Genomic DNA, 11696 nt, shown 5'->3' with positions numbered 1-11696 from the left:
ATTTTATTTATTTTTTTAAAATTAATTTTTTTATATATATTTTCATATCGTTTTAATATACTAATATGACAAATAATTTTTTTAAAATAAAAAATATTTTAACATATTTTTAAATAAAAAATACTTTAAAAAACAATTATTATTATATTTTCAAACATACTCGATGCATAAACTTTTTATTATATTCAAAATTAAACTAGATTCCTCTTTTTATTATGCCTTAACTTACAAGTAAGTTTTTTTTTTTGTTAAATGAGGCCTTAACTTAAAAGTTGTTTAAGGGGTTTGAAATCAATTCTTAATTACAATGTTTGATTTAAATTTAATTAAATAAATTAAATTTATACATTTAGAAGAGATAAAATTTAATTTATTTTTAATATTACCTTCATTTTATTTCTTTAAAAATATATTTTAAAAATATAATATAAGTATTTTGAGAATTTAAAGTATTTTTACAAATTAAAATTTATTTAAAATTAAAATTTTCACATTGAAAAGGATTAAAAACATTAGATTTTATTAAAATCTTTACGTTTATAGATACACTCACATCACATAGCGTCTTTTATGTAACTCACCCTACTACCCCACATATTTCCTAGCAACCCAGCCAGGGATGAAGCAGACAGCCCAATCCCTTAAGGCTAGTTTTGTAATTCAACCCTGCAAAAAATATATATACAGCGTCTCTCAAGACAAGAGATTAGCAGCAAAAACAAACTAGACAGTAGAGTGTATCTTCCTCTCTTTTCTTCACTGACAAAAGTCACAGCCCGGTCACGCACCCATCTCCTCCTCTTTCTCACTGTTAGAAAACTAGAGCAACTCTTCCCGGGAAAATCGAAAGGAAAATCTGATCGTTTCAATTAGGGTTTGTTTGAAGGAAATGTCACAGACAGGGAAATTGATGCCACATCTGGATCAGCAGAGCACCAAGGTGCTCAATCTCACTGTGCTCCAGCGAATGGATACTTTCATCGAAGAGATTCTAAACACAGCAGCGCATGTCACTTTATACGCTTTCAATATCGAAACCAATCAGTGGGTATGTACTTGCTTGCTTCTTACTAGTTTCAAATGCTTGATTTTTTGTTTTCTTTTTTCATTTAATTATTTCTGATTTCAGAGCCGCAAGGATGTTGAAGGATCTCTCTTTGTAGTCAAGAGGTACGGTATTCTGTTTTTAATAATTCCTTTTTGTTACAAGTTTTGTGATCATTATATTAATTCTTTTTTTTTTTTATTATTGTTATTATTATTTAGGAATACTCAACCGCGGTTTCAGTTTATTGTAATGAACCGGCGAAACACAGGTTTCAGATTGTTTATTTTGATGAGCATTTTGGCGGTTGTTGATGAGTTAGCGGAGTGGGTTTTTGAATCTTTTTGGTTTTCATTTATGTGAACAGAAAACTTGGTGGAGAATTTGTTAGGGGATTTCGAGTATGAAGTTCAAGCACCTTATTTGTTGTATCGGAATGCATCTCAAGAAGTTAATGGTATTTGGTTTTACAATCCTCGAGAATGTGAGGATGTTGCCAACCTCTTTACTAGGTATATAATATTTAATTTTACTTGAAAAAACTATATAGGTAGATTTTTTTTTTAATGTTTAACTTAAGATTTAAATATTATGAATTCCTTGACAAGCTTTAGAGCTTGGGTTGTGAGTGCATGATTGGGTGTTTGCATTATTAGTAGCTTGTTGGATCTAATAATTAGAGTTTGATTATTTTTTACAGGATACTTAATGCTTACTCTAAGGTTCCTGCAAAGCCAAAAGTAGCTTCAGGCAAAAGGTATTTTGTTCTCTTGTAATTGAGTTATCTAGAATCAGTCATTGGATATCTTGTATGATTGATTCATTTGAATTACATGCATGACCTGCTGCCTGCTGTTAGAACATTCATTTCTATGGGAATAATAATGCCTTTAATTCAGCTCAACTAAGAATCAACCCTGAATTGACTGGAATTGGCAATTGCAATCTTTAACATAGTTGATTATGAACAATAAAAGAAAAGAAAAAAGAAAAGAAGACACAATCACTTCCTTGATATCTTTTCAGTTTGTTTTGTTTTTGTTTTTTTTAATAATGAAGAAATATTGTGTGTTGGTAAAATAAGGAAATGATATTTTCATTTACTTTAACTTTACACCTCAAGCTTGTGTATAGAAAATTTTCTTCTATGAACATAAACAGCAGTGTATCTCCATGATCACTTACCTGATATCTTTTCAGTTTGTTTTGTCCTCATGGTTACATGACTTCAAAGTTGATGGTGCATTTGCATTTGCACTCACACATTTGTGTAATTGCAGATGTTGCATCATCAATTTGATGTTTACTTTCATTGATTGATAAAATTGAGCTTTTTAGTACTGCACCTAACTTACTGCTTGCACAAACTGTGTATTACTTAGTGAATTTGAGGATCTTGAAGCAGTCCCAAATATGTCCGTGTTTGAAGGTCCCTTGGAACCTTCATCGACTGCCTCTGCTGCCAATGATAGTGCTGAAGATTCTTCATTTGAGAACTTTTTTAGTGTAAGTGCCTTATTCTATTGCTTATACTTAAGAGTCAATTTTCAAGTACAAGAAAGCTGCTATTCAGATTTTATACTTGTTCTCCAATTATATATTTGTAAATTCTGCCATTTGTGTCATTTAGGATGACATTTATAAGCTAGATACTGTACATGGTTGGCTTATTTCAAAATTGTATGTTTTCCTACTGAAAACTATCAATCCAATGCCTGAAAATACACTTGCATTATTGTCTATTGCCTGATTTGTGATCCTATTTTGTTGATGGAGTTTCTGCTGCTGTCAGAATCATAGTATTATTATTATTATTATTATTATTATTATTAAGCACTAGTTTAGAACCAATGTTCATGTTTCTTGATATAAACATGCATATCTTTCTCTGTTTTCCTCAAAACATGTCCCCTAGTCAGGAATGAATGTTGTATCTAATACTTCTAGATGTAATTTTAAGGGCTTGTTTTGGTTTTCTCAGAAAATAGGAAGCATGTTAATTGTTGCAACCCATCATTGCTGCCATGGACTCTGGGATTGGATATAGTAATGATACTAGTCACTGCAGCAACCTCTTGCAGAAGTGATGCTGTTGCTTAATAAATATTGATCGTTGGGTACAGCCTTGTCTAGAAAAAGAAAGATAATTATGTAGGAGTTATAAGAATTTCGGTCACCCTAACTCAAACTAGGGCAAAAAATTGAGATAGCTGACTAAGCCATGAAAAACCAGAATTTTATGATTTTGCCGAAATGATATTTCTGGAACAAATATATTTTGGAATCTTCTAGTCTTATGTAATTAAACCGTCAAACCCACTTCATTGGCTTTAATGCTTTTATTTTCTGATTTTGTAAAATTTTCTCTACTCTACCCTTTATTTTTTACATGCCTAAGAAGTTTTTGAATATTATTCTTCCAGACTGCCATGAATATTGGAAGTACTGCTTCTACTGTAACAAATTCAAGACAGCAATACCAGCCTTCTCCCACCATTCTGTTATCCTCCCATACACCTAACGTGGTTATGCCTCCTGCACCAGTTCCACAAATACCATCTCTTCCTCTTTCATCTTTAACGACCTCAAAAAGCATCCATGGCACTCCCGATCCAATCAGCAGTGGCAGTCATGTCACTAATCTTGTGAAGCCCTCGTCGTTCTTCGCGCCCCCTTCTTCCTCATCTGCATTGATGGCACCCCCTCTCTCCGCGCCACTGCCTGGTGCTCCTTCACTTCAACCTCCCCTAAATCTGCAACGACCATATGGCACCCCAATGCTTCAACCCTTCCCACCTCCTGCACCACCGCCATCTCTTACTCCTAGCTCTACTGCTACTCCACCTCTTATTAGCAGAGACGAAGTCCGTGATGCACTTCTAATGCTTGCTCAGGTACTTGATCTTTGTTCTTATCAAGCATCTCCCTTCATGTCATTTGCTTGCTTAGTCAATGCTAGATTGTATTTTTAATGTCTGTACAGGGTAGAACTACAACAGCCTTGTGTAAATAAATAGATAAGATAAGATAATAAAGGTGCTACTTTGCTTGTATGCTCAGCGATTTTGAATCATTGACTCCTTTTGAGAAAAAGAAAAGAAAATAGAGGTGAGCATCTGCAACAAGATTACTGATTTGCTGATTTGTTCTGATGCCAGGATGATCAATTCATCGACATGTTCCATCAAGCACTGCTGAAGGTGCACCACCATCCATGAGGTGTTGAAGGGACATGGTGACTTTCCCTTTTGACAGATGTCGCAGATACAGAATGGTTGGAGCATGAGTTCTCTGTACAGCTGGAATAATGTGGGGTATAGCTCTTGGTCAGATGGATGTCACTATTGGTTGGTTCAATGTAGTGCTGTAACGGTAGGGATAGAGAAGCAGTCTCGAGCATGTGATTAAGGACACTGCTGGTTATGTATTATTGTTTTAGTAATAACCCAAGGACTAAATGTGAGAAATTAAGTTTCTGACTTCCACACTAGTCAGTTTTGATTAAAATTTCTTGATTTTTTTTTTTCAAGCCTAAAAAAAAAGCTGTGTTTTTTAGCAGGAAAAATATGACGCGTATTTTACGGGAGAGATGGTTAGAAAATGTAGCCCCAGGGTTTTTGTAATTTTTAAAAAACCACTTGCCAACCTGTTTTTTTTTCTTTTTTTATTTTTTTTTCTTAGAAACGGTAATAAATCGACAGTTCTTTAAATCATGATAATATAATGTTTTTATTTATTTATTTAGATCTCGGTATCCAAAAGTTTAATTAGATGGAGCCAAGTTGGCTTATTCTTATTAAGAAATAATGGTATGTTTTATTCACAGGACTTAAATATAAAATCTTATTTAAAAGAAATAAGATCTTATTTAAAAAAAAAATAAGTATAAAACTACTTAACTAACTATTATTGATCTGATAATATAATGCTTTGAATCAATGGTAACATGTTTTTGCAAAATCTTTGAACTATCAGTCCAGGATTGTTTATATATATATATATATATATATATATATATATATATATATATATATAAACAGAAGCAAGAACAATCATGTACTCTCTTAGGATGCAGAATTTTTTGTTTATAATTCACCGTGTATGAAAAATCACTTCCAGTGTTTTTTCTTCTTATTATTTTTTATTGCTTTTCATTGGCAAAATCACTATTTAAGGCTTGCATCTTTTTCACCGTCATGGATGTCTGTAAAAGGAGTGATAACGAAGAAACTGTAGGTTTAAGTCATATAGATTTTTTGTTGAAGACATAGTATGAAAGAAACTCCATTTTCTTAAAAAAAAAAAAAAAAAAAATCCTTGAAGGTCGATTTTCCAGTCCCTCATTTGATAAAGAGATGAGTGACGAATATCAGATAATAATTGAGATAATGAAAACGAAAATAAAGATAAATAGTAAAATATCAAGTGACATTAGTCGTTAGATTGAAAGGAAATTCAAGGTCGAGAAAATGCATAAAACTATTATTTTTACGTGTAATTACATCCCTTCTATGTATAAAATCTACAATATGGTCAAGTTGTTGAAGGCGATTTGAAATTAGTTCACTGCAATAAAATCTCTAAGCTCGGATTATTTGATCTGCCATACCTCACATTCTTTTTCCTTTGCCAGCTAAACTTGTGATGGACAGAGCCTCAGACAGATCAAAAGGTTTTGATCTATCCAGCTCTTGGAACCAAAGAGAAGTGTATAACATTGGTTGATGATTGCTTTAGGATTCTACTGGCAACTGAAAGCGGCGACCACTCATCAGTTCAGAGCACTTACAAACGCTTCCAGGCAGCCATACAAATCCACTGATTTGCAGCCATGAAAATGCATTGATTGCCAATCGTGCAGCACTTGTATCAGCTATATCACTTTTATCAGTTTCCACTTCTGGTGGGTAGTGGGGTGCAGCTCGATTCCAAATCTATCCAGTCAACACACAGCCATGATCATATGCTTTTAGGATTAGACAGCAACATTTTACTGGATAAAGATCCCTCCCTCGTGTATCCTGGAGAACTAATCCGCTATTTCATCATGTCATCTGCAGTCACATAGAACACCAAGATTATATCGAAGCCGCTTTATGCCCATCTGCCTTTGGTTATCAGGAAATGAGGAATGGGGAACAGTAACTTGAGAAAATCCCCATTTATCATCGTGGTTGTCACGTATAGCTAAATAGTTGATTGCACGCATAGGGCTCTTCACCCTGCAACTCTACCTGGCTGCCCATACCTCTCCCCTGCAAAGCAAGTTTCATTAGCATGTTGTTTGAAAAACATCAGAAAGTACTCCTGAGTCCTGAATGACATTCGAAAAAAACAGAATAAGAGAAACATCATTACTGCTATGGAATCCAGTGCATAATTTGACATCAGAAAAACTCTGTTGACCATCGCATGCTCACAGTGTTTGGGAGGGGAGACATTGAGATGGGGATAAAATGTGCATGGAACCTGATTTTCTCCTTGGGAGAGAAGCAAATGGAAGGCACAGTCAACAACGGAGGAAATGCTTCCTTCCTGGCCCATCCAACAGCAAAACCATCTCCAGAAGAGGAGAGAACGGGGAAGGAAATTCGGCCACATCATTGAATGGATTTACAATTTTTCTTATTGTTTTGGTTTGTTTTCAATACTGACAGGAGAAAATTTTCAATAATTCCTCTTTCCTCTAATTTTCAAAAGTCCAAATAACGGGGGGGAAATTATAATCTCTTTTTATATTCTTTCTACTTTCACTCCCTTCCTGTTCGTACCCTCACTATTCTCACCTCCCGAAGAGTCAGTGACACAAGCTTGTTTTTCCGTTCATTGACAGCAGCTATATTTGATGAACTTATGGCCTGATATCAGAGGCAAAAAAGCTAGTCTTCAAACAAAAGGATATTAAGGATTTTCAGACTGAAATTTAAATTTTATGACATTTTCATAGCAACTAAAGCGGTGGGGAAAAAAAAAACTGATGAAGATGATAGATACATACAATACACAAGGGGTAGAAGAAGAGCCTAGGTTGACAGAAAGAGGGGCAAAAGAATAACATGCGATGAACTACTTTACCTTTCTTCAATGCAAATTATGCACCAACACCGCTGTATCCTTGATTTCTCGCTCTGCTTCCTGCGTGTCCATCAAGCCTTCAGCTTCTTCATCAATCAAATTGAAAGTTATACAGTTCGATGGTGACTTATTTTGAGGAATCTGTGCACCAAGAGGAGAAATGCCATGAACAATAGCATGAACCTTAATTTTGTTTCCTTATCTCCACTTTTGCTTCCTTTACTTTTTATTAAAAAAAAAAAAGCAATAGAAGTGGATAACCAGTTTCATAAAAATTTAGCTTTCTCAACTCATCGCAATTACCAATATGTAGCCAATCACATCTTTCTAAAAAAGCCAAAAAAAAAAAAAAAGTAGCACAGCAAAATTATTCAACCATTTACATAAGTAACACATGGTCTACCATATCTGTCACAGGGAAACAAGGTGGTAAACCCAACTTGTGAAGCAGTAATATACGTCCTGGAAAATACAATAAAATAAAGAGTCAGCCAAATCAAGCTTCTATGATATACTGAGATCCAGTTAGCTATCCATGTATAACTTAATTATTGCTTCTGTAAGAATTTGTTCTAATATTGCTTTTAAACGTGGGGGCACACTGTTCTTTGCTATTGCTGTCTTCACTATCAATCTCAATGCATTCACCACAACATTTAATTTGACCTCAAGTATTATAGGCATGAAAAGTTATTACCAGCATGGCTTGCCACATTGACATCAATTGCCGGGAAAGAAGGGAGAAGTACAAGGTGTCCACACACCAACTCAGAGGAACAGAAGCTTACATGGTTCATATTAAACATCTTCTTACACCGTTTTCCAAGAGCATTTTTGGCACCATGTGGACCTAATGTACAGAAGATAATCCATCATCCAGATTCTTATAGAGACAATGAGAGCTATTAGAAAGTCAATTAGAACTATCAAGTTTCAAGTTGTTTCCAGTTTTCTGCATGCAAAATAGATACTACATCCATGTATATACTTACGTAGATGAGGAAACAAAAACGTTCAAAGAAAACTCGAGTGCTCCTTTATATCTGAAGGTTAAGAAAGCTGCTTCACTTCTTGACAAGTATGTGGTCATCCACAAAATGGAAACCAAAGGAATGGCGTTGAAACATAGAACAACCTGGACAAGTTGGTCCTCAACTGAAGCTAATAAGCATGGTAAAAAAGGATACCATCCAGCAAATTCGGAAACGAATGAGACCATATGCAACAAGATCGCTACCTGACCTGTAAGTCCATACAAAAACTTGAGGCTTCCCAGTCAAACAAATGAGAACCGCGGATCTAGTGATATGAGAACTGGAATAACTCTGAATAACATCAACCCATGAAACAAAAGGGACAACACTATGATGGAATTCATGTTTCTTTAAGCATATTGGGTTTTAGTTCTCACAGATTTGAGCAATGATGATGTCACTACCGCATTAGCAGTGTCTACTACCAGTAATCCCCACAAGAACATTTCCCATGTTTGAAATGGTGAAATCTGCTAGTATCTCTAACAATAATTTCTCTGTTATTGATGTCGGATATGAGCTTGATAGCAACATGGCAGTCACTGCAGATACGCAAGTTCTTCATTACTCTTATTGGCGAACCAGGTGGAATGTTCATTAGACCGAAAGCAATAGCCAACTTCTCACTGTGGTTGACCAAGCTATTTTCTTTCTCTTCACTGTCCGTATCATGAAAAACAGTGGCAGTATCTGGCACATAACCCCGCAACTTCATCTCCTCCATTAGTTCTTTCAAATATAAATCAATCTCCTCTGACATTGGGTGAGATTTGTCACCCATAGAGAACTGGAAAACCTGATTCTTTACTTCCAACCAGCTTACTCCTGGTTCCTTCTTAATGTTCCTATCTCTCATTGTTGTCCTTAGTTTGGAGACATCCTTCCACCTCTTAGCAGAAGCATGAATGTTTGACAGGAGGACATAAGTTGCTGAATCCTGAGGATTAAGCCTAAGAATTTCTTCAGCAGTCCTTGTTGCCATGTCTGCATTTCTGTGGATTCTACACGCAGATAACAAAGTTTTCCAAATCACAACATCTGCTTCAAGAGGCATTGATCTTATCATGGCCTCTGCTTCATCCAAACATCCCGACCTACCAAGTAGATCAACCACACAAGTGTAATGTTTCAGTCTAGGCTTCAATCCATATTTCTCTACCATCAACTTGAAAAATCCCATCCCTTTTTCCTTCAACCCGCTATGACTACAAGCATAAAGCAAGCTTAAGAAAGTAACATCATTTCCCTCCACACCCTCTTGCTCCATCTGCTCAAATAAATGAACAGCTTCCTCTCCTCGCCCATGAAATCCATAAGCAGCAATCATCGAGCTCCACAAAACAGCATCCGGATGTTCACAGTACAACAAAACTTTCATTGAATCTTCCAAACACCCACACTTTGAATACATACTGATCAATGAACTAAGTACAGAAACAGCAGAATTAGCTCCAGCTTTGATCGCTTCAGCATGAATCTGCTGACCCTGAAAAAGAGTTGCCAGTTCAGCACTAGAACTAATTACACTCACCAACGTAATCTTATCTGGCCTAAGGCCAGACATTTTCATCATATTATACAAATCTAAAACTCCCTCAAAGTGCCCATTTTGAGCATTACCTGCTATAAGTGTATTCCAAGCAACCACATTGCGCATCGGCATAGCTTTGATAACTTTCTCTCCTTCTCCCAAGCTACCGCTTTTCATATACATATGAGCTAAAGAACTCCCAACAACCAAATTGAATTCATACCCATATTTCAACACATAAGCATGAACCTGCTTTCCTGCATATGAAGCTCTCAAACCTGCACAACCTCTAAGTACACTACCTAAAGTGAACTCGTCAGGCAAAAACCCCAACTCATGCATTTCTCTAAACAGAAACAATCCATTTTCGTTAAATTCAAACTGAATCAACCCAGAAACCATTGCATTCCACGTAGCAACGTTTCTTTCAGGCATTTCATCAAACACCTTAATCGCACTCTCCAAATCACCATGTTGCACATGACCATTTATCAAAATGTTATGAGATATAATGTTTCTCATTGGAATTGCATTAAAGAATGCTATAGCTTCTTGTATTTCTCCCATTTTGAAGTACATGTTCAGTAGATGATTTCTCACAAACTTGTCTTTGAAGTAATACCCAGAAGTGATAGCTAAAGAATGGAGCTGTTTTGCTATCAAGAGGGACTTTTTGGGTATGAAAGATTGGATGAGATAAGAGAACAGATGTTGGTCCGTCCATATTTCTGCATTGTATGTCTTAAAGGCTTCTTTTATGCGTCCTGCAGAGCAAAGGCTTTTGAACTCTCCTTCAATATCAGAAATAGATGAGGCAGCGTTCTCTGTGCTTGTAGAGAAAAAACGGTGGAGGTGACAAAACCAACTTTTTTCTCCTCCAATTCTTCTAACAGCTATAGCCATTAACAGACTCTAATATAGGAAACCAAGGGTTTTGTAGGAGAAAAAGTTAAGAGTTTGACGGTGAAGTTTACTCGAAGGCATGGTGGTGGTTGTGGCAGTAGCCGAACCAAAAGTTTAGAGTTTGATTTGATGGTGAAGTTTACGCAAATTTGCAAAGTTTTTCTTTTATTAGATGTAGAGGGTGAATGAAATTAAAATAAATATTTATATACTTTCTTTCAATTATAGATATTAAATCTTTATATAAAAATTACCAAATTCTCTAATAAATATTTTCTAAAGTAATCAAATTTGTTCCAATAAAGTAATCTAAATTCATCTATTGTAAATTTCTATTTTTATTTTTATTTTTATATTTTACTCTCTTAAAATAATCAAATCATTTTTTTTTATTAATTACTTGTTTGAAAGTGTGGTTGTAATTACTTTTAAAAATATTTTTTATGTTGAAATACATTAAAATAATATTTTTTAAAAAATTATTTTTAAAATCAGCGCATCAAAATAATTCAAAAAAATATATAAAAAATTAATTTTTAATAAAAATAATTTAAATTTTTAAAAACATAAATATCACTGCGTTTCTAAATAATCACTTAAATTACTTACTAATAACTAAATGGAAACATGTAAATTAATGTCTTAAATATCGTTAAGTTAACTCACACCATATTTTTACTCGTTTAAATTAGAATTTTTTTTTTACCTTGTTTAAAAACAAGGCTCAAAAGATTTTTATATATAAAAAAATACAGATCATAGCTATCTAATTCAACCGAACTACCAATATGCTTTATGTACTTTGATTTTATGGTAAAGAAAAGAAATTAAAAAGAAAAAAGAAAATCATGGAACTATTTTGAGAGTTGACTGCATGAAAAATATTAATTATTCTACCTGCGTTTTAAATATTTTTATTTTATATTAAAAAAATAAATATAAAAGTTTTTTCAACATATTTTTATAATTTAAAAAATCTAAATTCAATTAAATTTTTTATATATCTATATAAAAAAATAAAATTGATAATTATATATGCAAATAAATAAAAAAAGTCATTAATGATATTGAAAATAAATTTTTTTTATAAAAAATTAAAATTAATTAG

The 11696-nt window shown here is 34.1% G+C and overlaps 2 protein-coding genes across 17 annotated transcripts; one reads left to right on the top strand and one right to left on the bottom strand.

Moving 5' to 3' along the window:
- Positions 1 to 703: 703 nt before the first annotated feature.
- On the top strand, positions 704 to 4574 carry LOC118038461 (mRNA-decapping enzyme-like protein). Its single transcript, XM_035044825.2, has 8 exons — positions 704 to 1048; positions 1130 to 1170; positions 1267 to 1316; positions 1413 to 1557; positions 1746 to 1802; positions 2428 to 2551; positions 3469 to 3939; positions 4204 to 4574. Exons 1-8 carry the CDS (start codon positions 890 to 892, stop codon positions 4261 to 4263), a joined length of 1107 nt encoding a protein of 368 aa, XP_034900716.1. The 5' UTR covers positions 704 to 889; the 3' UTR covers positions 4264 to 4574.
- An 885-nt stretch (positions 4575 to 5459) lies between these two features.
- Positions 5460 to 10750, bottom strand: LOC118038459 (pentatricopeptide repeat-containing protein At2g41080). 16 transcript variants are annotated; one of them, XM_035044819.2, is made up of 5 exons: positions 8113 to 10750; positions 7818 to 7970; positions 7524 to 7582; positions 7121 to 7261; positions 5460 to 6300 (listed from the first exon to the last, which is right to left on the bottom strand). In XM_035044819.2, exon 1 carries the CDS (start codon positions 10586 to 10588, stop codon positions 8576 to 8578), a length of 2013 nt encoding a protein of 670 aa, XP_034900710.1. In that variant the 5' UTR covers positions 10589 to 10750; the 3' UTR covers positions 5460 to 6300; positions 7121 to 7261; positions 7524 to 7582; positions 7818 to 7970; positions 8113 to 8575. The 16 variants fall into 16 exon arrangements, with proteins under 16 accessions (XP_034900710.1, XP_034900712.1, XP_034900711.1 ...); XM_035044821.2 differs by having other exon boundaries at positions 7909 to 7970; XM_035044820.2 differs by having other exon boundaries at positions 7121 to 7970; positions 8113 to 8163; positions 8256 to 8362; positions 8532 to 10750.
- Between the last annotated feature and the right edge of the window lie 946 nt (positions 10751 to 11696).

Source organism: Populus alba, chromosome 16 (assembly GCF_005239225.2).
Source record: "Populus alba chromosome 16, ASM523922v2, whole genome shotgun sequence".
In the NCBI taxonomy this organism is placed as follows: Eukaryota; Viridiplantae; Streptophyta; class Magnoliopsida; order Malpighiales; family Salicaceae; genus Populus; species Populus alba.
Note: the sequence above shows the minus strand (reverse complement) of the source record. Positions and strands in the feature narration are given on the sequence as shown.

Bases quoted from the DNA above. Each gene is read 5' to 3' on its own strand.
- LOC118038459 (XM_073405077.1), bottom strand. From the start codon at position 10,588: ATGGCTATAGCTGTTAGAAGAATTGGAGGAGAAAAAAGTTGGTTTTGT.
- LOC118038461 (XM_035044825.2), top strand. From the start codon at position 890: ATGTCACAGACAGGGAAATTGATGCCACATCTGGATCAGCAGAGCACC. The intron at 1,171-1,266 runs GTACGGTATTCT...ATTATTATTTAG, and splicing joins TCTCTCTTTGTAGTCAAGAG to GAATACTCAACCGCGGTTTC. The intron at 1,558-1,745 runs GTATATAATATT...TATTTTTTACAG, and splicing joins GTTGCCAACCTCTTTACTAG to GATACTTAATGCTTACTCTA.